At 36.1% G+C, this 26,115-nt stretch overlaps 3 protein-coding genes across 6 annotated transcripts in view; 2 read left to right on the plus strand and 1 right to left on the minus strand.

Annotated features, from left to right (window-relative positions):
• Positions 1 to 8,632, plus strand: part of PDE1A (phosphodiesterase 1A) — a 473,087-nt gene extending 464,455 nt beyond the window's left edge. For all 4 annotated transcript variants that reach the window (XM_050750562.1, XM_050750555.1, XM_050750558.1 and 1 more), the window contains 2 exons: positions 1,255 to 1,368; positions 6,095 to 8,632. In XM_050750562.1, coding sequence (XP_050606519.1) covers positions 1,255 to 1,325 — 71 coding nt within the window. In that variant the 3' untranslated portion in view covers positions 1,326 to 1,368; positions 6,095 to 8,632. The remainder of the gene's footprint in view (positions 1 to 1,254; positions 1,369 to 6,094) is intronic.
• NEUROD1 (neuronal differentiation 1) overlaps positions 1 to 26,115 on the plus strand; it is a 1,109,848-nt gene that overhangs the window by 631,588 nt on the left and 452,145 nt on the right. The window lies entirely within an intron of this gene.
• The window catches only part of PPP1R1C (protein phosphatase 1 regulatory inhibitor subunit 1C), a 141,557-nt gene continuing 135,390 nt past the window's right edge, over positions 19,949 to 26,115 (minus strand). The window contains exon 6 of the mRNA XM_050750605.1: positions 19,949 to 20,196. The gene's annotated coding sequence lies outside the window, so the exon portion shown is untranslated. The remainder of the gene's footprint in view (positions 20,197 to 26,115) is intronic.

The raw sequence follows: 26,115 nt of genomic DNA on the forward strand, positions 1-26,115 counted from the left end.
AGCCATCCTACAACACTGCTGCTCCTCTTAGCCTTCTTCTCTCCCCTGCTCAGGAGTCCAAAGTAGCCAGTAGAGAGAGAGCAAAGAAGAAATGAGAGAAACATCAACCATACACACCCCACCCCGCTCCACACACATGCACCATTTTTGGGTTCTGTAACAAACCCAAGGTGGGAAAGGAGTCTTATTTTTGTTTGACGATGTGTATTACATGAGACCAGAACTTCTATTGTCTGATTTGAGACTTTGGCAACTTAATGTGATCACAGGATGTTTTTAGTTCTCTAAGAATGATCAGGAAAGTAATGAGACTACCTGACATTTTGATCTTGGCTGAGAAGATAAGTCCCCACCCTGCATACTTTCAAGACAAAATTGCTTTGTAATAGCACCTGATAAATTCTGTATGTCCACTAGTTGCATAACCTCAACAAAAATCTGCTGCAACTGAGTTGATACAATCCTACAATACATGTTAAAGGAATTATAACAAAGTTAATTGGCGCAAAGTTTAATTGTTAGAATATCTACTCAAACTTCAGACAGAAAGAACTTTCCATTATATATGACTATTTCCTGAACTATCAAGATATTTCAAGTAACTGACTCAAAAATTAATTTCTGTTTATTTTGTTTACTTTGTTACTTATGTAATAAGACTCTTTTATCTAAACATTTTGCTTTATACTTCTATTTTCATAGATTCTCTACAACCTCTCCAGATATGTTGAAAGATTTTTCCATGCTAATATTTTATTTTTCTTCAAAGTTTATATGGAAACTGAGTGATTCCAAGATTAGTTTGTCTTGACAGATTGTATCTTAAACACTACTATCCTTTCATACTCATTTTTAAAAATTCATAGCAACTAAGCAATGTGTGGTAAAAGACATTGATCATTAGAAGGTTTAGTTAAAGGAATTTGTTGCAATTAAAAAATATTCAGAAAAAAACATGATTTTTTACATGAGATTTAATAGATGTTTAAACATGTTTCATCTATTTTATTTCTGTATTCTCAGATTAAATCACAGCTTGAGAAAGTTATGTAACCAACAGAAGACAGCTTGTTATACTATGTAGATCCACAGGCTGAAAGGAAAGTGTTTGGTATCTTTGAAAACCTGTGCCACAAAATCCATTGTAAAATTCAGTCTTCAACATTTTACAAAGTTCTTCAGTCTCCTAATTTTACTAGTTTTTTCCAAAGCTTTATTTTGTTTTGTTTTGGTTTTGTTTCCTTATGTTTTTAGGTGAACCTGATCTTCATAAGAACTCAGAAGACCTAGTAAATGCTGAAGAAAAACATGAGACACATTCATAGGCCTGAAACACCTTAAAGACTTCTGTCATTTTAAACATGAGAGGTAACTTTATTTTATAGACAAGAAACTTAACTTCTAAAATAAATGGTTTGCAGAATACCGTTAGAGATGAAATTATCTTATTTAAATGCCTTCCTAGATATTTTTTTTAAATCTCTATTAATCCTTTGAGACAAAATCTTAACAGGTAAACTTTAAATATTTACCTTTTCAAAGAGTTCTTAATTTGTTAATCAACAAAAATTATATTTACTGAGACTGAAATTTTCATTCTTTAAAAATAATTTTAAAAATGGCCGGGCACGGTGACTCACACTTGTGATCCCAGCACTTTTCGAGGCCAAGGCAGGCGAACCACAAGGTCAGGAGTTTGAGACCAGCCTGGCCAACATAGTGAAATCCTGTCTCTACTAAAAATACAAAAAAATTAGCTGGGTGTGGTGGCAGGCACCTGTAATCCAAGCTACTTGGGAGACTGAGGCAGGAGAATCGCTTGAACCTGGGAGGCAGAGGTTGCAGTGAACTGAGATCAGGCCACTATACTCCAGCCAGGGTGACGGTGCAAGACTCCATCTCAAAATAATAATAATAAATAAGTTCATGGGAATGTTTAATCCTCATTGCTTTTTCCATGTCATGTAGGAAATATAAATGTTTTAGACTGATTTCTTGTTTTATTATATGTAAAAATATGTTTATATCCAGTAATTAAAACAAAGCAAGTACATATTATAAAGCAAATATCCTATTCATTAAAATCTGTGAACATGTGTATTTATGGTTCTCTTTTTAAAAATTCAGCTTCTAGGGTTTGTTTTCAGTCTATCAAATTATTAACTCTGGGAGTGATGCCTTGAAAATTTGAATTTTTGATAAGTCAGTCTGTTGATATTTCTGTCCACTAAAATTGAGAACTCATTTGTCTTGAACCGATGGCGGAGATATGGGCAGTTAGATAGGAGGGATGTGTATTTACAATGGAGATGTCTTAATATCTACTAAAAATAAGAAGAAGTAAAGAACAAAATCCAAGTGTTGTAACACATCCTGTTGTTGGGGTGGTGGGTTGGGGCAAGAGAAAATGCTGTGAGTACCATTCCAAACCGTAGAGATTTTGCTATTAGTTCCACAGCTGTTACTTTAGATGTGAAAGTGCTAAAACGTGATTCGCTTTTAAAATAATTTCTTCCTCAATATTCTTGAGTTACAAAGACAGTTAGTTGTAAAACTGTCTTTTATTCATAAGAATAGTTTCATTATTAGCAACAATAAAGTGTCAGGCACTGTGGTGGACATCTTGTATATATTATCTCACTGAATCTTCTCAACAATTCCAGAGTTAGTGAGTGTGATCCCTATTTTGTATATAAAGCTTGGAAAGAAATCAAGTTCAAAGTGACTATTCAGCAAAGAAAACCCCTCTCTATCTTTAACAAATATATTGTTTTATATGCTACATCAGTTCCTCCCCCTACTGTCTATCCAGACTATAAATTTATTACCTCGAGAGCCCGTGATCCTTTTAGAAGACTCCTTATGTCTTCATGATACACAGTGAAGCCCCGGAGGTATATTTTAGGGAAAACTAATTCAGCGGAATATTTATAGATGTTTTAAGTCACAAAGGGTTTTGTTGGCAAATGTGTATCTTTATAAAACCAAGTAAAACAAAATTAAGAATTTTTCCTACAGGTCATATTCAAGCCAGTATACATCACATAGCATCAAAACAAAACTTTAGGATCAGCATTTCCTAGACATTTATGATAACGGATCTTTAATATTTATGAAAATTTTCCAAAAATTGTGTGTAGATAACAGGTTACCAATACATTTGTGAAAATAACTGTTCATTGTATGAAAATACCTAAGGCAATTTATATGCATACATATGTGTGTGTGTGTGTATATATAAATGTATATCTGTAAGTGAGAGTCTGGCATTTCATCACTTCATCAGAAAAGGTTTTGATAAGATTCAGTTAGCAGTTAATGAAGTATCTTTTTGCATTTTTCTTTTTCCTTTTTTTTTTTTGGAGACCGAGTCTCGCTCTGTTGCCCAGGCTGGAGTGCAGTTGCGCGATCTCAGCTCACTGCAACCTCTCTGCCTCCCAGGTTCAAGCAATTCTCCTGCCTCAGTCCCGCAAGAAGCTGGGACTACAGGCGTACGCCGCCACTCCTGGCTCATTTTTTTGTGCTTTAGTAGAGATGGGGTTTCACCGTGTTGCCCAGGCTGGTCTCAAACTCCTGAGCTCAGGCAATCTGCCTGCCTCGGCCTCCCAAAGTGCTAGGATTACAGGCGTGAGCCTGAGCCACTGCACCCGGCCCCTTTTTACATTTTTCAACTAAAAAACCCCCAAAGCTAGAACAGTTTGAGGCCTCCTCAAACTAAATATAATATTTAAGCCCGAGTAGACGATTTGGCAATTTCTTTTTCTGTCAAGGCCAATTAAATTATTTAGCTTCCTTCTCAGTTTGAGAAAGCCCTGTCTTTGGTGCACAGTTTTCCAGGAAATGTGGTCTTCAGTAGCACCTTATAAATTTTGTATGTTCACTAATTATGTAGCCTCAATAGAATTCTGCTGCAACTGAGTTGATACAGTCCTACAATATATGTTAAAGGAATTATCTCAAAGTTAATTGGTGCAAAGTTTAATTGTTGGAATATCTTTACTCAAACTTCAGACAGAAATTCACATAGCTTCAAAAACAAATAGGTCTTTTAAATGAGGGAGATGGGCAAGGTCTAAAAACAACAGGAGTGGTGACAATTGGCAACTGTGACTCAGGCATGGTGTCTGGGAGACAGCAGGCAGTGATCAGTCCTGGAAACAGAGAGGACACAGCACCCCCAATCTGAAGGCTACAGTCAGCTTCTCTCTGGCTCTGACAGATTTTTACTCTGAAAGAGCAAGGGCCCAGTGTTGCCAGCTGTTTCTAGTGGTTAAGAAAGATTCTTAATGTAAACTCGTCCAATTTTTCCTGTTGGCTCAAAGTTTTTTGAAATGCTTTGTGGACAAGAAAAAATATGTCTGAGGGTCAGAATTGGCTTGCAGGGTTTCTGTTGCAAATTTAGCACACCTTCTTTGTGACTGATAGCTAATTCTTTGCTGGCTGCCATCACAGAAAGTATAGATGTTATAGCAGCCTGGCCATGTCTCTGAAAGCCATTGCCTGCTTTGCTCTCAATGTGTAGGTGCCACTGTGAGGCACTTTCCCAGAAAATATTGAGCTCTAATTAAATCTGTGCCGTGTTGAGATTTCATAAATCAATGTGCAACACTACACTTAGGACAGGAAAAAAGCCCTTGAAATCTACTTTTCACATTGTTGTAAAATTTTGCCATCATTTCTAAGAGATTTTAGTCCATGAAAGTGTTTTGTTTTGCTTAAATTTTTCTTTTATGTTTATTCTTTTATGTAAATTTTTCTTTTTTGTTTATTAAAGGAAATAAAATAGAATGGTTGAATGTATAATCCCAGGCTGCTTTGTTATTTAAAAAGCTAATGGCATATCATTTATCACATGATCTTTCTTGAAAGATATGTCAGGAAATTCTGGCATTTCAAAAGCAAGCCACTGTCAGACCTGTTATGCACTGGGAGGATAGCGTTCCCTATCGTGACCATTGCCTACTCTTTAACATTGTGTGCTATACAATAAGACATCAAAAATTGATGATTTGTGGGCTGTATTTAGTCAGTAGACTTGCCTGGGCTTTCACACTGATTTAAAATATCTTTTGGAATGTCTTTAGGCAGGGCTTATGTTCTTTAGTTGACTATGGTCCCTGTGAGTCTAGTTGTTTTACACTCACACTGGCCCACTTAACTCATTTACACTGCCTGCCAGGCCCGTATGCCTATCTGATCTAGAGAGCCAGTTTTTGCTGGAATTGAACACACACATATACAAACACACGCACACACACCCAGAGCAGAAATAGGAAGAGAAATTCCAACTGATATAAAACCACTCTCTATTAGAAAGATAGTAGATAAAGAAAGCAGGCCGGGCACGGTGGCTCATGCCTGTAATCCGAGCACTTTGGGAGGCCAAGGCGGGCAGATCACAAGGTCAGGAGATTGGGACCATCCTGGCTAACATGGTGAAATCCTGTCTCTACTGAAAATACAAAAAATTAGCCGGGCGTGGTATCAGGTGCCTGTAGTCTCAGCTGCTTGGGAGGCTGAGGCAGGAGAGTATCATGAACCAGGGAGGCAGAGCTTGCAGTGAGCTGAGATGGCGCTACTGCACTCCAGCCTGGGCGACAGACCCAGACTCTGTCTCACAAAAAAAAGAAAAAAAAAAAATCCCTTATTTTTGACAAGGTATATAAAGTGCAATGTGAATTGCCACACAGTAATTGATACCTGTGTGTGACTAAGTGATGACCTTCAGTTTCTATGTTTTCTTTTCTTTTTATTTATTTATTTTTACATTCACAAATAAAAATGGTGTGAACACGTTTTTTTGAAATTGTGGAATGGCTAAATCAAGCTGATTAACATATGATTAACATATGTGATTAACATTACTTCACATGCTCATCTGTTTTTGTGGGGAGAACATTTAAAATCTCTCTTAGCAGCAGTTTTCAAGAATATGATGCATTGGTTTTTAACTACGGTAACCATGTTTTACAGTAGACCTCTTGAACTGATTCCTCCTATCTAACTGAAATTGTGTACTCTTTGACGAGCATGTGCCCAACCACTCCCCACTCTTCCTTCTCTGATCTACATTTTCATTTGGATTTTATTTCAGGACAATGAAAACAGCATGAAAACATCCTGAATTCTCAACTTTCCACAAAGCTATAGCTCCTCTTTCAACGTAGAATTGGATTGGGCCATTTTAATTGACTCCTATACAAGGAATTAAGAAGAACATAAATTTTGAGCTAGCAACTCTGGTCAAATAAATACACTCAAGTTTTTATCAGAGTTTTTGGCCAGTGCTTGTGCCATTTTTTTCCCTCCACAATTTGGCCTTCTTCAATCAAGCCAGAGGAATTTTTGAAACAAAAGTCAGACAGTTTTTAATTTTTCTTGCTTTTACTCTGTCATAATGACTGTGCAATGCATGTGCAGAAGATGAGATATTTCAAAATTTACTTCCTTGCACTGTCTTACACAGAGTGCTATAACTATAAATTTTTCAAGGTCTTAAATAAAAGGAAGCAAAAACAACATTATGGAAAAAAATTTTTTTGCTGTGCTGGGGAATAGACTATTTAGATTGTCCTTCTTATTTTAAATGCATGGGAATGGAATGACAGGCGGGATGCTGAGGAGCTGGTTGAAGCATCAGAGCAATGCTACAATCCAACAGTGGAGCATTAGATCCCCAGCTAGGTGGCCTGATGAACACTGCGTTTGTAAACTCTCATACTGGGAAATGGCAGCGAAACCTTCTTCTGAACCCGTGTACAAGCCTGCGTCCAGCCCCATGGTTTCAAAGCACGAATGCATTACCTCCATGGGTGTGGTTACAAGTAAGTCACATGCTGTCTACAGTTCATGATAACAAGACCACCAGCCATTGGTGGAGACAGACACTAGAATGGAAAATGAAATTTGCCAGTGGGATGTTTATCCCATCAGGATGTAACAAAATATTTTACCAGCCAAGAGATAAGAGACAAGAATGTGTGTGTGTGTGTGTGTGTGTGTGTGTGTTCAAAAATGTCTATGAAAATGAAAACCCACACTTTTCTGTACAGATAACATTATTTGACGTGACTTTTATATTTTACTACACAGAAACAAACTGCAGCCCTCAGAGGCCCTGCTTCCTTGTCATGTTTTGCCTGAGCATGTGCAAACCCTTTCCTTTGCTCAAAGCTGAAAAACTACCTTTATGTGTTGTTATCTGACAAGAAAAGTCAAGCACAATTAGATGTTGTAACTTTTCACTGTACAAGCATTGCAATGATTGTGAGCTTCAGTGAATTTATCTTTGTGAAAGGTAAAAATTGGCTGGAAAGAATCAAGAGTAGCCATCAGTTAAATCATGTGAAGGAGGATCCATCCATCCTGACGAGTTTTCTGCTGCACCTGCTTCCTTCCTGGGTTCCACTATGTTAAGCAATATTTTAGAAAAGGGTACAATCGGAAGCTTTTAAGCCTAAGTGGTGAGATTTTATAACTCACAACTTAGATCTCTTTTAATGTGTAAGCCATATTCTATATGCATAGTTAGTATGCATCATTGTAATTTAAGATATATTTGGATGTAGGCTGTATAAAATGCTTTTAATTGTTCTGTGAATAGATCCTTGGCTTTAGTGTCACCTGAATCTTGTGCAAAACACAGCTAAATAATTGAATTGTATCATAAACATTACAATGTAATTGATATTTTAAATGTAAGCAGTAAGATTGATCTATAATAATGTGCTGGGAAAAACATTTATAGATATGTACATCATGGTTACTTTTTGTCCTTTCAAATGGACTTTTTATTTCTATTTATGGAGAGACTGTAACTACTGCTTTTAATGTCTTTTTAAAGCAAACTATTTACCAGCTAGAAAATATTGTGCATTTAAAATAGAATCTATCTGGGGAGCGTAATTACTGTTGTTCCTATTTGAGCCAGTTGTCTGTCAGTAAAGCTATAGAATCTCTCGAAGAAGTAAATAGAAATACTATTTCTTAAATGTCATAGGAGGCATATCCACTTTGTTTCTATCAATATTTAAGATCTATAAGACCTTATTACTAAAAAGTAGAGGAATATAAAGAATTCATCAATTTCTGTATATGGGCTTTAACCTAATTTCCCAGGTTATGCGACTTACAAAGCACTGTGACCAAACTTCCAGAGAGAGTGCAAAAAAAAAAAAAAAAAAAAAAAGTTTTACTCCTTCAGAAGATTTGTCATGCTGCTGCTGTACTTATTTTCCTAATCTCTCTCTTTCTATCTGCTACACTCCCTCCTTCTCTTTTTTTTTTTCTTTTAAGCTTTTATATTTCTTCCTTTGTTTTCCTCTCTGTAAGACAGCTACTACTTAGCACTAATTAGTAGAAGGTCAGAGTGGAGGTTATCTGTGCCTGTCCTTTCTGCAAACATTACTGTTGAGCCCATCTGGCTGCTGCGCCTTGAATGTACTGCTTTGCATTTTTAACCTCAGCTTCCCAACACATATATCTTGGAGTTTATATGCCTTTTCATTTAACCGAAACCTCTTTTATTTAATTTTTAACATGACAACCTACAATTCTTGTGTTTTTATTATGCTGTATTTTTCTGTATTTCTTATTACATGTGATTGCTAAATAAATCATGTTTGACGGAAAACTTTGTGAAACATTTGGCGTTTTATGTAATTCAATTTAGTGGGGCATTGAAAAGTTGGAGAAATTGGGGGAAACCCAAAGGAGACCAACTTAAAAATTGATAGGAGTTTTGTAAGAAAGTGCTTTTTGCTCCTTTAAAGAAATACTGATTGAATTGCTTATTATTATACCTATTATTCATAAGCTCCTGGCTGGAAGCATGGTGCACATATGAATATGGAAACCTTTCCTCTAGAAATTTCAAGTCGTATAAAGGAGATAATCTACACAGACTATAATTTATACATAATAACTAAAATGCCGCATAAAAATGTAACGAGTTGCAAATAAAATGCACCTATGTATATTTGAGGAGGTAAAAAACTGCTTCTGTCTTCAGAGCTTTCAAGACTAAGTGGTGCATCAGTTGGCATTTAACAAATAAAAACAAAAGTTTATAAACATTGCCTATTTTCCATGTGTGCCCTCCATGCAAATGCTTAACAATATTATCTTAAATCCTCACAATAATACAGTAAAGTGGTGTTGGTATGAACAAAGGAAACCAAGTCTCAGAGAAAAAGCTTTGTCCAAGGCCATACAGGTCTCCATTGGCAGACTCCACACTGGATTTGCTTCTATGTTTCTCCAGCACCTTGTTTTCTTTCTACAACATCCACATGGGGCTGGGCAGAAGCACAGCCGAAGGAAAAGCTCTGTGAAGAAGGGCAACGTGAATACGGCAACACCAGAGAAGAATAAAGAAGCAAAGAGTGTTGAGTCAAGGTGAAGACCCAGTGAGTCTCAATTAATTGAAATAAGAGTAACTGGCATGATATGTGTGAAACCTTAGGCTGTGTCTCTATGAAGCCAATGAATTCCAGAACAAGATGTAAAAACTTAACTGGTCATCAAATATGTGACACTTAGCTGAATTTTTTACTTTAAGTATGATTACATGATACATTTCCACCTAATATCAAAAGTTTTCAAAGGCTATATTTTAAATATAAAAGTCTGTATTTATATTTAGAAATATAATTTAGATATAAAACACATATTTCCTTTGGAAGCTACAATATATTAAGCCTTCTGTCCTCTGTTTACATGTTTTTCTAAATACAGCAAAGCTTATCTGCCATTTAGTACAAGTCCTAGACAATAAAGACAATGTATATTTTAGAGTCAAAAAAGCAAACACCTAATAATGTCTTGCATTATTACATTATTCTTTTAACTTCTTTGGAGGTAATTGTAAATATTTAAGATACATTTTCTATATATGAGCCAACATTATGTTTAAAGCTCTAGTTGGGGCTTTTTATCCCTTAATGACATTAATTAATTTCTACGTAATTTGCTTAATATGTGCAAAGGTTGGAGAGTTTCCTTTGCATCTCAGTTGATATATTTTATCTCTGACAATTAAAGAGTATAATTATGTAGTTTTCATTTATTGTAGTGATACTAGTGCATTATATTATTTTCTTACATTATCTCTTTTACTTCCTACAACTACTCTGTAAGACATTAGTATTCCTTATTATAGGTAAGGAAATGTGGCAGAGGAAGGTAAAATAATTTGTGTAAGGTCAAGCAGCTAGTAAGTAGAGGAACCCAGATTTGAAGTCTAAGGGAGTCTGACTCAAAACCGCTAGGCTAGGTTGCCTCTGGCCACTGAAGTAGGATCTGTCATGTTTTTTCTACTTATGATATTCATTACCTTCCTTTTTTACTCTTTGTTCCGTTTTGCAGGCTCTTGTCCCTGAAAACTACCACTTTGAGAAGGCAGAATTTTCAGTGACCAACAGCAGGATTGTGTGTGCTTTGGTGACCAATTTAACCATGTATTACTGTAGACAAGCTGTCTTTTATTTTTGTGGATGGGAGAAGCCGTATTCCATGCTTAATATATAACTGTAAAATGTCCTTTTCAAAAGTAACCACTGGTCCTCACTCTAGATTCTTGTTGCTTAAAATATGGTCCACACCTGTGAACTTCTTAAAAATAATCTCAGGTTTCTCTTAAACTGGAATTGGCATTTTACAAAGGTAACTATGCAGTTTCTATACAAATCACGGTTCTAGATAGTCATTACATACTATGGAGATAATTCTAAGTACCTACTAGCCACTTAAATACAAGGTTGTTTTTCTTCACAGTAGAGGTTTTTAATAAGTGGCTTTGACTCCTATACCCTTCCTCAGGTCTGTCAGCAAACATCATGGAACAAAGGCCAAAGGTTCAGGCTCTTGTGTCATTTAATGAGGTGTATATATCTGTATTGATGAAATGTAGTTCCTTACGTGAATAATTAGAGGAGGACTTGGAAGAAAGACATTAAATGTGTGAGCATGACCATATGGCTTTTAGAGCAAAAAAATCTTTGAAAGCAAAATTATTAATAAGAGGCATTAACATAGTTGATTGATCCTGTTTTCATTGGCCTATCAAATATTGTATTTGAATTATACAGCATACGAAGGTCAACTTTACCTTGCACAAGTGATAAATACATAACTGTTAGCCTAAAAACGTAGTTTGAGGTGTTTCGCTCTTATCTGTCAGCTTTTTTTAAAACCTTAAAGTATAGAAAAAGTTATGGAGAATATGCTTGAAATGTATGGGATAGGATGAGGGAGAGGACATTAAACATTAGAGCTAATTGACAAGTCTAGAGTGGAAGGAAAAGAGTTTGTGTTCAGTTTGGAAGCAGCAAGCCATCTGAATTCAGAAACAATACACAAGGGAAAAAAAAAAAGAAAACAGGGAGCTGAGATTGGTTTATAGAAGGAAAGGGAGCTGGGTGTATTTTCACAACGACATAAGCCCAGAGAGTGTGCAGGATGGGTAGCTGGGAGACCTCATTCCATCTGAAACTGTGGGGTGAACCACACAGTGAGAAAAAGGTTCATATTAGGCAGTAGGAATGAGGGAGAACTGAAAGGGCAAAAAGATGGGCAGTGTGTGAGATGACATTTGTTCTCTGCTTTACTGAAGAAGCATTGGCTTTGGGCAACTGAATTTGGTTGGGCAAATTTTTCTGCATATGGTACAACTTTCTGTCTTTTTGAGTCCTGTATTTGCGTCCCATCATAAGCCAATCAACAGTGTAATTGTTTCTTCTGTGGGTGTCTTTTTTCTGCTTGGGATTTGCACATTGAAAAAGGCTGAAGCATGCATAGGATTCTCAGGAGCCTCCCCTGACCACGAGGACTTTTAAATTAAATAAATACAAAACTCACAACATTTAGCTTTTCTCTAGGCAAAACCAGGCTCAGAAAGCCCCACTAATGTGGCAACATCATGCCTTCAGGTGTTTCTTGCTTTCAGAACACAGAGTTAGACAGGCACCAACCTATTCAGAAGTCAGATGCTCCCAAGGTAATGGGAACCAAGCATGTGAGGAGGTACAAAACCAAGGAGCGGTAGTATTAATCCATGTGCTGTAATTTTAAATTTTAAAATAACAGAGAGACCCAAGGCACGTTTAATAAACTTCCAGAAGGTAAATAACAATAGCCACTAAATGATGTTATATCTTGAAATACACAGCTGAGGTGTATACACATACACACACACACACACACACACACACACACACATATAAAATCATCCTGATCTCATACATTTGGAAGAAAAAATTAATATTATGAAGATCTGTAGTGAGCAAGAGTTTATACGAAGAGCAGGAATCTATTTTTTTCCAAGTCAAACTTTTTTCTGTCGATACGATCCTATAAATTATCTTTTAGAGACCACACACCCCCTAAAAAAAAACTTTTTTTTTTCAAAATCCTTAACTTTGGATGTTGATGAAGTGTTTACTTTTACCCTCGACTTCACTGGCATTCCATCTTGCCATTTCTAAATTGTTACCTAAATATAGATATAAAATATGTCCTTTTTAATGTGCTCATCCCAAAAGTTATTAAAGTGCACTAGAATTCATTACAAAAAAAAAAAAAAAAAAAAAAAAAAAAAAAAAAAAAAAAAAAAAAAAAAAAAAAAAAAAAAAAAAAAAAAGGGAAAAAAAAAAAAAAAAAAAAAAAGAAAAAAAAAAAAAAATGAAAATTGATTTTCTGATGAATATCATACATGCATATGAACAAGTGAACATAAAAATATATATTTATAATTAAGAATATTCGTGTGCATCAAGCATGAATTTTACCTTAGTATGTGTGTGTGTTTGTGTAAATATTAAATTAGAGATTTCAGACGGGCGCAGTGCCTCACACCTGTAATCCCAGCACTTTGAGGGGCTGAGGCAGGCGGATCATGAGGTCAGGAGTTTGAGACCAGCCTGGCCAAGATGGTGAAACCTTGTCTCTACTAAAAATACAAAATCAGCCGGGCTTAGCGGTGTTTGCCTGTAGTCCCAGCTACTCGGGAGGCTGAGGCAGGATAATCGTTTGAACCCGGGAGGTGGAGCTTGCAGTGAGAGGAGATAGCATCATTGCACTCCAGCCTGGGCGACAGGGCGAGACTCCGTCTCAAAAAACAAAACAAAACAAAACACATAAAATAAATTAGAGATTTCAAGTCTAAACTCCTTGTTTTCTAACTCCCGCTCCACTCATTGAAATCACAATCTTCCCACTGAGAAACAGGAGCAAATGACAGCTACAGTACCTTTTAAGTGACAGTTTGTCACTTAATTTGTCTCAGATTACAAAAGTAACATGCGTTTAATCTCGTTTGTTTAATCTCTTGTTTGTAAACAAACTCCATTTTGTTGTTGTTACAGATAGCATCTACATGGCATTCTTCACTTAGTCTGCAAGGTAGACTAGACATTCCATGGGGTCAGGGGTTTGTTTTGTTACTTTGTTTTCCCATAGCCTAACATGGCTTGCACACAGCATAGCCTGACTGCTTTTGATTGAATTCGTTAGGTTGAAGTCAGCTATATATTCCTGAAGCCTTTCGGGGTTTACCTCTTAAGGTTGTTGTGATAATTAAGTATATTGATAGAGGTAAGGAACTTAGAGCCTATTGACTCATATACTTCAGTGTTAGCTATTGTTTGTTCATTTATATTGGCATTTGTTCCTGGCTATGCGAGGCAAACCTATTAGGTTGGTGCAAAAGTAATTACAGTTTTTATATCTGAACATGCAATCACTAAAATTCATTGAGTGCTTACATAAGTCTGCTAAGTTCTAAGTTTCGTGTCTCTACCAACTTGTTTCTCACAGCCATCCTAAGAGATAAATATTACTGTTATATCCATTTTATAGAGAGGAGGACTGAGACAAAGCTAGGAGAAGCAATGCCTTCATGGTCTTCCATCCCAGAAGATGCAGGCTTGGGATTCTGATTTCAGAGGTCATGCCCTCAGCATCGTTTTACTCTTTCAAAATGAAACCAAACTTCAAAAGATTGCTGAACTTGACAAAGTCTATGGTTTCTTCGGCTGTTGAGAGCCTGCCATGGCATTGTGCTTAGGTCAATTTAAACTTAAAGCATATAATTTCTCTAAGGCTTATAGACTCATTTCTTCTTTCTAATCAAAGAGTATTGCATTGCTCAAGTCTACCACTTTACCTGTTTTGAACATTTGGCTTCTCTTTCTAGCTCTTTTTACTTTGTCTTTTCTGTATACTGTTATTATGCTAAATCTCCCTAATGAATTCTTTGGACCTATTGCTCGTCTTCTTAAAAATAATTTCTCCTTGTCTACATCAGAGGTCAGCAAAATTTTTCTATAAAGGGTCAGACAGTAAATATTTTAGGCTTTGCAACACACATACCATTATACCACTCTCATCCTGCTGCTCCTCCTCCCCCTCTTCTCCTTTCCTTTCTCCTCCTTCTCCTTCACGATTTTCTCCTCCTCCTCCTCCTTCTGTTTCTTCTGATCCTTCTACTTTCTCTTCCTTTTCTCCTTCACAACCCTTTAAAAGTGTAAACCATTCTTAGCTGGTGAGGAGAGAACATGCTAAGACCAGCTACATGGCAAGTTTGGCCCACAGGCCTGCTCTGCACAGCACTACTATTTCAGGTCAGAGAACTTGGTGCCCTAGGAAAAAGAATGAGGCTGCTTCTGCCAGGGACAGTCAGCCCAGGAGCTCCAGCTTCCCCAGGCCCTGCTAGCCACCCTGAGGACTGCAAAGGTCACTATCTATCTCCAGCACACCTGCCACTCATTCCCAGTACACACATCTGTTTGGAAGGCCTGGCTACAGCACTGGTTCTCAACCCTTAGCATGCACCAGCACAGCCTTGAGGTTTGTTAAACTACAGAAGTCTAAGCCCCATCCCCAGAGATTCTGATTCAGTAGGTCTGGGATGGGGCCTGAAGCAAAGCGAATGCTAGTAGACTGGAGATCTCACTTTGAGAGCCACTGGCCGGCAGGTAAAGCTTAAACTCCTTAGCACAATGTTCAAAGCCCCTCACAGACTAATCCAGCCCATTTTCAGTTATAGCCTTCATTACAGTATTCACTGTTCCTGATGCCTTTGCACTGAGTGCCTCTTCTGCCTGAGTCTTGCTGCTCCCTTTGCCATCTTTACCTGTCACAGTCCCTCCTTCCTCTAAGAGTCTATGCATTTGTCCACTCCTCGCAAAGCCTCTTCTCATCCTTCTAACCAGAACTCCATCTCCTCTTTGGATGAACGCTGATCTGCTATCCCTCTGTGCGAGAGAATTGTAGCTCTCTATCATACACTTGCTGCTGGGTTTTTAGGGAAGAAAGCACTGAGTTTTACACACATTAAGTGTTCAGTAAATATGTGTTGAATAAACGGATGTGAATAACTGAATGAAGGCAGGGAAGAAAAGTGTATTATTATTTGTCCTGCTTGGTATGTGATTGAGTCAGTCCTTTTCAGATAACATCTCCAGTTAATTAAGTCAAAATAAGACCCACTTTTCAAGCACTTTAGATCTGTAAAATCCCAAAAGCCATTTATGTTTTTTTTTTCTCAGAGCAGACAAATGAGGAGTGCATTAATTCTTAATAGCATACTAAAACCAAACCTGAATTATGTGAGAGAAATAATAAGATCTCTTTGTCTGTCTCTTGTCTGTATGCTTGGGGAGATGGGCCTCCTGGTGTAGAGACATGCAACAGTAAATCCTAGACTTTGCTAAGGAGAAAAGCCCACATTTCCTAGTCGATTTCCTACAGCCTTGATGATTAATAATGGAACCATACAGGACTTAGAACAATAATGAATCTAATTCTTAGTCATTGGTGGTTGGTAGCTGCTAACCTTAACATTTCCTAATCTGAAGACATTTCTTAACCATTAATACTTCGATAGAATGGTAAAATAATGACAAAGAATATTTAAAGGGTTCAAACAGTACCTGACCCATTGTTGCCCCTTGATGAACAGAAAATAATATTATTTTGTATTTATCCAGATACCATTAAATTTGTTAAATTTTATGTGGAAGACCTGAGGCAAGAAATATCTCACCCAAGATATTTCATGAAATTTGGCCTTCAGTTCAATTTTGGACTTAACTTTGTCATTTACCAGTGCTATGGTCTTGGACAAGCTTACAATTTTTCATCTATAAAATGGAAATAATAAGAGGGCCTATCTAATAGGTACTTTTGGAATTATTAAATGAAATGTTCTATATAAGGTTCTGAGAATATCACCTGACACATGGAAACACAGAAATAATATGAGCTATACAAATAAAAACTTACCTAGAGCTTCATCCCTTTCTTTTAAAATTAATTAATATTTACAGTTTCAAGAGCTTAGCATGGCTTTAACTTCAGTAGCAATATCTTAAAAGTGCACATGATGGAGAGGTTGCTCCATGCAGAATAGACCAGCCATTCTATAGTAGAGATTATATTATCATTAATTTACCACTTATGTCCTTGCTTGAGAGGAAAGGCTAAATTATACATATATATTAATTAGATACAGAAAGAGATTAATATATAGATTTACATATGTATGTGTAGGTAGAAATGTTTATTTGTTGGTTGGTTGCTTTATCATGCAGCTATTCTATTTGGGGGAACAATTTTAATGCAAATATTAAAGAGAAAAATATCAACATAAAGATAAAATAACAGTAACCTTTATATTTCCTAGACTGTACATTAAATAAAAAAAATCATCAGACATCCAAGTGCACTGAGAAGCAACAATAGCAGTTTCTCAAAGAGGAAAACTATGTACACATACACACACACACCCATACACACACACAGAACAGCAAACTCCCCCGATTTCACGGACTTTTCATTAGCAAAACAAGCTTTCTGCAGAGGAAATGAAAAAGGAGAGGACTTTTCATAATGTGGAAACTGTCCATGTGAGAGGAACAGATGCATTCGACAAGGATGGTAAGTCAGATGCAGTCTAAAAGTCGAGTGAGTCAACATTGAAATAATCATCAAACCTTTCCTCAGATAGAAATGGGGGCAAAAGGAAAATAGCCATGGTGCAAAAGACATATTCATGTGGCGATGACTTAGCAGCAGTGGACAGGAAGCTGCTAAGAATAAGTTGTGTAGCCAGAGACGGAGAGGGAAGGAGCTGGCCTTGCCCTCCCTCAGGTCCTCTCCCTCTGGCCATCTTTCTCTTTCACCAGAGGCGCCCTTTGTGAGGACCTCCTCACCTCTCTTACAGTGTCCAGTTTACTCTGGATGTCCTCCTCTGTTCTCACCTGGCTTCTTCCTAACAGACGAGAATGCAGAAATTTTAACTTTTTGAGGTATTTATTTAGTAAAGTGGGTTTTTTTGTTTGTTTGTTTGTTTGTTTGTTTGTTTTTGAGACGGAGTCTCGCTCTGTCACCCAGGCTGGAGTGCAGTGGCACGATATTGGCTCACTACAACTTCCAACTCCCCAGTTGAAACAATTCTCCTGCCTCAGCCTCCTGAGTAGCTGGGGCTACAGGCATGTGCTGCCATGCCCGGCTAATTTTTGTGTTTTTAGTAGAGCCAGGGTTTCACCATGTTGTTCAGGCTATTCTCAAACACCTGACCTCAAGTGATCTGCCAGCCTTGGCCTCCCAAAGTGCTGGGATTACAGGCTTGAGCCGTCGCACCCAGCCCTTTAGTGAAGTTTTATTCTCTGTGCTTAATTTAATAAAAATCAGGTTAAATTTCTTCTCTATCTTTCTTTTAAAAAGCTTCTTTTTTATTTCTGTATAGCAAAGCATTTTATGTATATACACATATATATATTTAGTGTACATTTTTATATATGTGGATATATACATATTTTGCATACACATACCTGTGTATATAGCGATGTATACAAACACATATGTAAATTGTAGACACACACACACACACACACATTGCTCAATAGAAAAAAATTTTAACTCCACATTGCACAATGAAAGAAAACAAGGTGATTAATTTTGGCAACTATATTTTCCCCAAAATATTGCATTAAATTATCTTTTACAGATACAGGTTTGGGTGTTTATGATGACAATGTCTAATTTTTAACACTGTTCTGCCAATACTACAAGAAAAATTACTTTGAATAATCTTATTTAGGTACTAAGCAGTTGTAATTAACTCCTTCCTATATATTCCATTTATTCTGACAACGAAAATGTGTAGCTCAAGCTTGTTATCATATGCAAGTCCACGATTTAGTAGTATAATTCCTGTCTTAGAATTGACCTTCATGTCATTTTAATTTTTAGACTATTTGGTGTTCTCAAAAGCAAATAAAGGACCAATGTAATATTTAAAACACTTGACAAATGTAACAAACAGGTGACAAATTCAAAATAGAAAAATCTATGTTTCATTAGGGCAAAAGAAGAGAGCAACATACGGTAATATAATTAGTCTGCTTAGGAAAACACATCCACAGAATATATGCTGCTGGAGAAATGTAACAGGAGACTCACTCATCTACTGCAAGGCCTTGAAAAATGTAGGTCTCTGTAAACAATAAAGAAAGAAAAAATATTCTTCTCTAATTATTAAAGAGATGTTCAACCATCTGCAAACTATTTTTTAAGTTCTTGTTGTTCCCTTCCTTTGATTCCTATCAAGCCATGTTGTACCTTTGCTACTTTTGAGAATAGTGGGACTTTGAAGTCAATTAAACTCATTCCTCAGCTTGAAGGGAACAGCAGGTAGAATGTTGTCTTTGGCTCCTCATTAAGTAGTATATTGTTCCTTTCAATGATCTAATATCTGCAGCATAATCCACAATTCCGCATGTAGGTCTGGGTGATTATACTTTTTCATATTATTTTTATTATTTTGGCAATACGAAGTCTAGGAGTAGGAACTAAAAGTTAGTACTTAAATCCTGGGGCAAGTAGGGAGGATACTGATAATGAACAATTTGTGAAATTATTTTTATTTTTGTTTTGCAACTTATGAGAAATCAAGAAAGGGAAACAAATTAAAGATCAATGCCTTGTTCTTTTAGAAAAGATTATATCTAAGATTGTCATAAGCTCAGCAATTCTCTCATTTTACGTCATAAAGGTTATTTTTAAAATATAGATTTAGACATAGGAAACATTTTTAGATGAACCATATGCTTTTTTTAAAGTTTCAAATTTACTTCTTTTATTTCTTTCTTTTACTTCTTTACTTTCTTTATTATTTATTTATTATTTACTTATTTACTTCTTTATTTACTTTCTTTTATTTCTTATAGGCCATCTCAGTTTGAAGTAGAACTCAGAGTTTTCTTCCCACCTTAGCCTCGTTAGCAAAAGTATCTGCCTATGCTTTATGTCTGAATTGCAGGAATTTTAGCTCTAAGTCAATATATAAGACAGTATAAGAAAGAATAAAAGTCTATGGCTCCTAAGAAGAATGGGCTTTTCTATCCTAAAATCTATCACAACTCAAACAGGTCAGAAGCTAGTTAGTGGAAGGGTTTGTTGGATTATTGGTTCATTTGGGGCCACTTATTTTCTTTGGACTCTAGTTTTCTTATCTATTACACAAATCCTACCTGTCATACATATTTAATGTGATTATTAACAGAGAAACATAGGTGAAGCTACTTAATTAATTATAAATAATTGAACAAATCTTTACTAGCAGGATGGCAATGACAATAAAATAGCCTTTTCATTTTTAGAAGTCTGCTGTTTAATTCAGTAGTTGGCAGGTAGTAGACTATCAATAAAATTTGTGGAACTAAATTAAATCAAGACCAATGGAATTTGAAAAAGAAACAAAGCAACAAGTAAACACAGTGGAATTTGAAAAAGAAACAACAAAAAATGTGTTTGAAAGACTTCCTCTTGTAAGGGAAGGCTCGGATTCCAGAATTAGAAAAACTAAAAATGAATCACTTAAAATTTACCTAAACTCAAGATTCCTTTTTTAGTAGTAGAGAGAAATAAACTAAAACCACAGGGAAGAACTTGGCAAATGGTGTAATATAAATTATTAGAAAAAAAGCGATTAAGTGAAGAAACAGCTTCCAAAAAACATGTCAATACTTATGTATAAAATATCTAAAGTGCTTCAGGAGGTAATCCAGTAGGAAGCAATGTGGCATCATGATGGAATTGGAGGTGATGTTTGTTTTGTGTTGGGATTTTTCCAAGCTCAAGTAGAAGCACAGCACTAACAAGTCAACTTCTGGTTGTTATCAATTCATTTTGCACCTGGAAGAGAAAAAGAAAATACTTCAGAACACAGTGGAAACTTTCCAGAGGATTTAATACCATGTCATGTAAATCTCTGTAAAGGGAAAAATCTGGTATGCAGCACTTAGTAGCAACAAAGCTTGTGTGCTAGGATAGAGTCAATTATCCAGTTAGTGATTTGTAAGAAGAAAGTTTTCCTGGAAGAACTTCTAAATTTTAAAAACAAACAACAAGCAAAAAACTAATCGTCACTATTTAGATCATTTTCTAAAGGGAAATTTTAAAAGACAGAAATCAACTGGTTACAATGCTCATTTTATTACATACATACATACATACATACATATGCATGTGTGTGTTCGTGCATTTCTAACTCAAGCAATTTTATTCTGTTGGCTGTCCTACAAGCACACAGATATCTTTTCTCTTCTGAGCCCATATTCTCACAATACTGCTGCTTTCCAATCTCTTCTTTTCTCCTTTACGACTTGCCTGCAGTTCTTGAAAGAAAATTAGAAAGGAGATCTTAGAGTCAGAGGGGCCCTGACAAGATTATCTGATCTTCTATTGTATAATTCTCCATGTTTTACTGAGCAGAAAACCCAGTTCTAGACTGGTTAAAGGACTTGCCCAATGTCACACAGTTTTGATAAAAAGGAGACACTACCTTTTGCAATATTACCTTGTTTTATTTCCTTCCAGAAATTTATCATTATCAGAAGTGATTTCATTACTTTATTAGTTTACATGCATTTGACTGTGTTCAAACACTAAAATATACACCCATGAGTTTAAGGACTCTGACTATCTTATTAATACCTAGAATCCCCAGCACTTAAACAATGTTTAGCATGTCATAGGTATTCATATATATTTATTGAATAATGAACCTGAATTTTGGTCTTGTGTTTGTAAACGATGCCTTTTAAAACTTTACCAAATAATCTTGTGAAAAACAGCATAGAATAGTTAATAATATCTGACTGGTTCTATCCAGCCCACATTACCTAATATATGCATTTTTAATTAGCAAAAGGCCTATAGAATGTTAATATTTTTAACTCCTTAACAAATATGAATAGTCTGTGGTTCATTTAAATGCCTTAAGGAGGAAGAAAATCCCAAAACTCTGTTCACTTGGGAATCAGATAGTGCTGAACGTTCAACAAATACCTATGCTCACTTTCACAATGAGAACCCTAATTTAGCTGGGATGTGGCAAGGCACCTGGTTAAAAATATTTACTTTCTCCAACACCGTTACATCAAGGGATAGTCCGGTGACACAGTTCTGGCCCATGAGACAGTAGTTGAAGGTTTCTGAAAAAGTTTTGCTTCTTTGCTATTGGTTCCTCCCCCTTTTCTTCCCACTGTTCTTTCTACTTGGACCGACCAGATGCCTGGAGCAGCAGCTTGGTTGAGATGTGAGTTTATAACTCTGAGAATGTTAAGGAAAATGAAAATTGCCTGTTGCTTGTTGGTGTCTTGATTCACTGTTCCAGTTCTAGACATTTTATGTCTTGACATAAATATACCTCTACACCATTGTTGGCTGTTTTTTTTTCTTTTATTTGCTGCCAAATAATTTTCTACATAACACGATTTTGAACTTTCTAAGTGTAAATTTGAAGAAAAATTCTCTAGGCCTCACTTTCTCTACCTGTAAAATGAAGAGCATAGACTAGAACTCTGACTCATTTTCCAGCTCAGAAAATGCTAGCGCCTCTAGACTGCTCTCACCTCTTGAAAACAAAGTCATGGTAATGTGCTCCACAAACCTTACGAGTTTATGTCAATAAACTTCAGCTGGACTTCTAGTAACTGTCTGCCTTGTAAGTTAACACTTGTTCAGAAGAATTATGTGCTGAATATACTCTAATATTCTGTTACTTTTAGGATGCTAATATAGTAATAATTTTATATACTGCTGGGATTCTCTCTATGTTCATTCCTTCAAGTTAGCTTCATTGTTACTGAAATTCTGAGAAAAGGGAAAACCCTGTTAAGTCATGTTTGTAGAGTAAGAAATTAAAAACAAAGATGAATCCATTATCATTTTAATTTACTTCATCAAGAATTTTTCCCTTGTCTGCAAGTTACAAATTCCCTCCTTTGCCTACTTTTCTCTCTAATCCATTCTCTTGTTCATCTTCCCTCTATAGCCCAAGTCTCCATTGCCTGCATGAAATATATTATTATACTCAGTAGGGGAAGTGACTACACCCCTACACACAATGTCTGTGTCCACAAAATAAATGTCAAGGAAAGACCTACAGTTGAGTGGTAGCCTCTTTACAAGATGTCATCAGGCACCTATCATTCATGTAGATTATTTCACAATTTACAGGACAATGCTGCATTGCTGTATGAATTATGTTAGATGTTTACTACTTAAAATGTCATTTAAAATCGAACATTCCCCCCAGCATTTTTATAAAGCTCTTCTCTGATATAGTTCTTCAAAATGTTATGATGTTATAAAATCTAACGATTTTGTTAACATAGACAAAATAGACATTTCAGCGACATAGACATTTGTTATTTAATTAATGCAACTAATGGAGCTTTGAGGACTGGTTTTTGGAATCACTGACTTAGAAAATAAGTAAGGGCATTTCTTCTACATTCTGTTTACTCAGAGAAAGCAACTACTAAAAATTGTATATGTATATAAACACTTTAATGTGAGTAGACATGCTTTTTCTATTATTCATTTTGCAATTAAACTGCTTTTTGATAGTAGCTGAAAAAAACATATAAAGACTTTAAAAAAATACAACATACATGATTTATTTATGAATGCATAAATCTATATCACAGTTAAATGAACTCTGTGATACTTACACTTAAGTTGTTTGCTATGACAATATTTTAAAAAAGTACTTCCCTAAATGACCACAATAGAAAGTTGGAAAGATCTAAAATTGACACCCTAACATCACAATTAAAAGAAGTAGAGAAGCAAGAGCAAACACATTCAAAAGCTTGCAGAAACCAAGAAATAACTAATAGCAGAGCAGAACGAGATAGAGACACGAAAACCCCTTCAAAAAATTAATGAATCCAGGAGCTGGTTCTTTGGAAAGATTAATGAAATAGATAGACTGCTAGCCAGACTAATAAAAGAGAGAAGAATCAAATAGACACAATAAAAAATTATAAAGGGGATATCACCACTGATCCCACAGAACTATAAACTACCATCAGAGAATATTATAAACACCTCTACACAAATAAACTAGAAAATCTAGAATAAATGGATAAATTCCAGGACATATGCACTCTCCCAAGACTAAACTAGGAAGAAATCGAATCCCTGAATAGACCAATAACAAGTTCTGAAATTGAGGTAGTGATTAATAGCCTACCAACCAAAAAGCCCAGGACCAGATGGATTCACAGCCAAATTCTACCAGAGATACAAAAATGAGCTGGTACCTTTCCTTCTAAAACTATTCCAAACACAGAAAAAGAGGGACTCTTCCCTAACTCATTTTATGAGGCTAGCATCATCATGATACCAAAACCTGGCAGAGACACAACAAAAAAAGAAAATTTCAGGCCAATATACCTGATGAACATCGATGCGAAAACCCTCAATGGAATACTGCCAAACCGAATCCAGCAGCACATCAAAAAGCTTATCTAGTATGATCAAGTCAGCTTCATCCCTAGGATGCAAGGCTGGTTCAACATACACAAATCAAAAAACATCATCCACCACATAAACAGAACCAATGACAAAAACCACATGATTATCTCAATAGATGTAGAAAAGTCTTTTGTTAAAATTCAACACTCCTTCATGCTAAAAACACTCAATAAACTATGTATTGACGCAACTTATCTCAAAATAATAAGAGGTATTTATGAGAAACCCACAGCCAATATCATACTGAATGGGCAAAATTCTACCATTCCCTTTGAAAACCTTGTCTTGTGCAGCAAGACAAGGATGCTCTCTCTCACCACTTCTATTCAACATAGTATTGGAAGATTTGGCCGGGGCACTCAGGCAAGAGAAAGACAAAGGTATTAAAATAGGAAGAGAGGAAGTCAAATTATCTCTGTTTGCAGATGACACAATTATATATTTAGAAAACCTCATCATCTCAGTCCAAAAACTCCTTAAGCTGATAAGCAACTTCAGTGAAGTCTCAGGATACAAAATCAATTTGCAAAAATCAGAAGCATTCCTATACACCAATAATAGACAGAGAGCAAAAATATAAGTGAAGTCTCATTCACAATTGCTACAAAGAGAATAAAATACCTAGGAATGCAACTTTCAAGGGATATGAAGGGCCGCTCCAAGGAGAGCTACAAACCACTGCTCAAGGAAATAAGAGAGGACACAAACAAATAGAAAAACATTCCATCCTCATGGATAGGAAGAATCAATATCATGAAAATGGCCATACTGCTCAAAGTAACTTATAGATTCAATGCTATTCCCATCAAGCTCCCATTGACTTTCTTCACAGAATTAGAAAAAACCTACTTTAAACTTCATATGGAACCAAAAAAAGAGCCCTTATAGCCAAGACAATCCTAACAAAAAGAACAAAGCTGGAGGTGTCACACTACCTGACTTCAAACTGTATTACAAGGCTACAGTAACCAAAACAGCATGGTAGTGGTTCCAAAACAGATATATAGACCAATGGAACAGAACAGAGGCTTCAGAAATAATGCCACACATCTACAACTATCTGATCGTTGACAATCCTGACAAAAACAAGCAATGCGGAAAGCATTCTCTATTTAATAAATGGTGCTGGGGAAAACTGGCTAGTCATATGCAGAAAACTGAAACTGGATCCCTTCCTTACACATTATACAAAAATTAACTCAAGATGGATTAAAGATTTAAATGTACAACCTAAAATCCTAAAATCCCTAGAAGAAAACCTAGGCAATACCATTCAGGACATAGCGATGGGCAAAGTTTTCATGACTAAAACACCAAAAGCGATGGTAACAAAAGCCAAACTTGACAAATGGGATCTAATTAAACAAAAGAGCTTTTGCATGGCAAAAGAAACTACCATCAAAGTGAACAGGCAACCTACAGAATGGGAGAAAATTTTTGCAATCTATCCATTTGATAAAGGGCTAATACCCGGAATCTACAAGGAACTTAAACAAATTTACAAGAAAAAAACAAAAACCCCATCAAAAAGTGGGTGAAGGATACAAACAGACACTTTTCAAAAGAAGATATTTATGTGGTCAACAAACATATGATAAAAAAAAACTCATCATCACATGTCACTAGAGAAATGCAAATCAAAACCACAATGAGATACCGTCCCACGCCAGTTAAAATGGTGATCATTAAAAAGTCAGGAAACAACAGACGCTGGAGAGGATGTGAAGACATAGGAACGCTTTTACATTGTTGGTGAGAGGGTAAACTAGTGCAACCATTGTGGAAGGCAGTGTGGTGATTTCTCAAGGATCTAGAACTAGAAATACCATTTGACCCGGCAATCCCATTCCTGGGTACATACCTAAAGGATTATGAATCATTCTACTATAAAGACACACGCACACGTATTTTTTTGCCACACTATTCACAAAAGCAAAGACTTGGAACCAACACAAATGTCCATCAATGATAGACGGAATAAAGAAAATACGGCACATATATACTATGGAATACTATGTAGCCTTAAAAAGAATGAGTTCATGTCCTTTGCAGGGACATGGATGAAGCTAGAAACCATCATTCTGAGCAAACTAACACAGGAACAAAAAATCAAACACCGCATGTTCTCACTCATAAGTGGAAGTTAGACAATGAGAACATATGGGCACAGGGAGGGGAACATCACACACGGGGGCCTGTCAAGGGGTGGGGGGATAGGGGAGGGATAGCATTAGGAGAAATACCTAATGTAGATGACAGGTTGATGGGTATAGCAAACCACCATGG

Source organism: Macaca thibetana, chromosome 12 (assembly GCF_024542745.1).
Source record: "Macaca thibetana thibetana isolate TM-01 chromosome 12, ASM2454274v1, whole genome shotgun sequence".
NCBI classification, from domain to species: Eukaryota; Metazoa; Chordata; class Mammalia; order Primates; family Cercopithecidae; genus Macaca; species Macaca thibetana.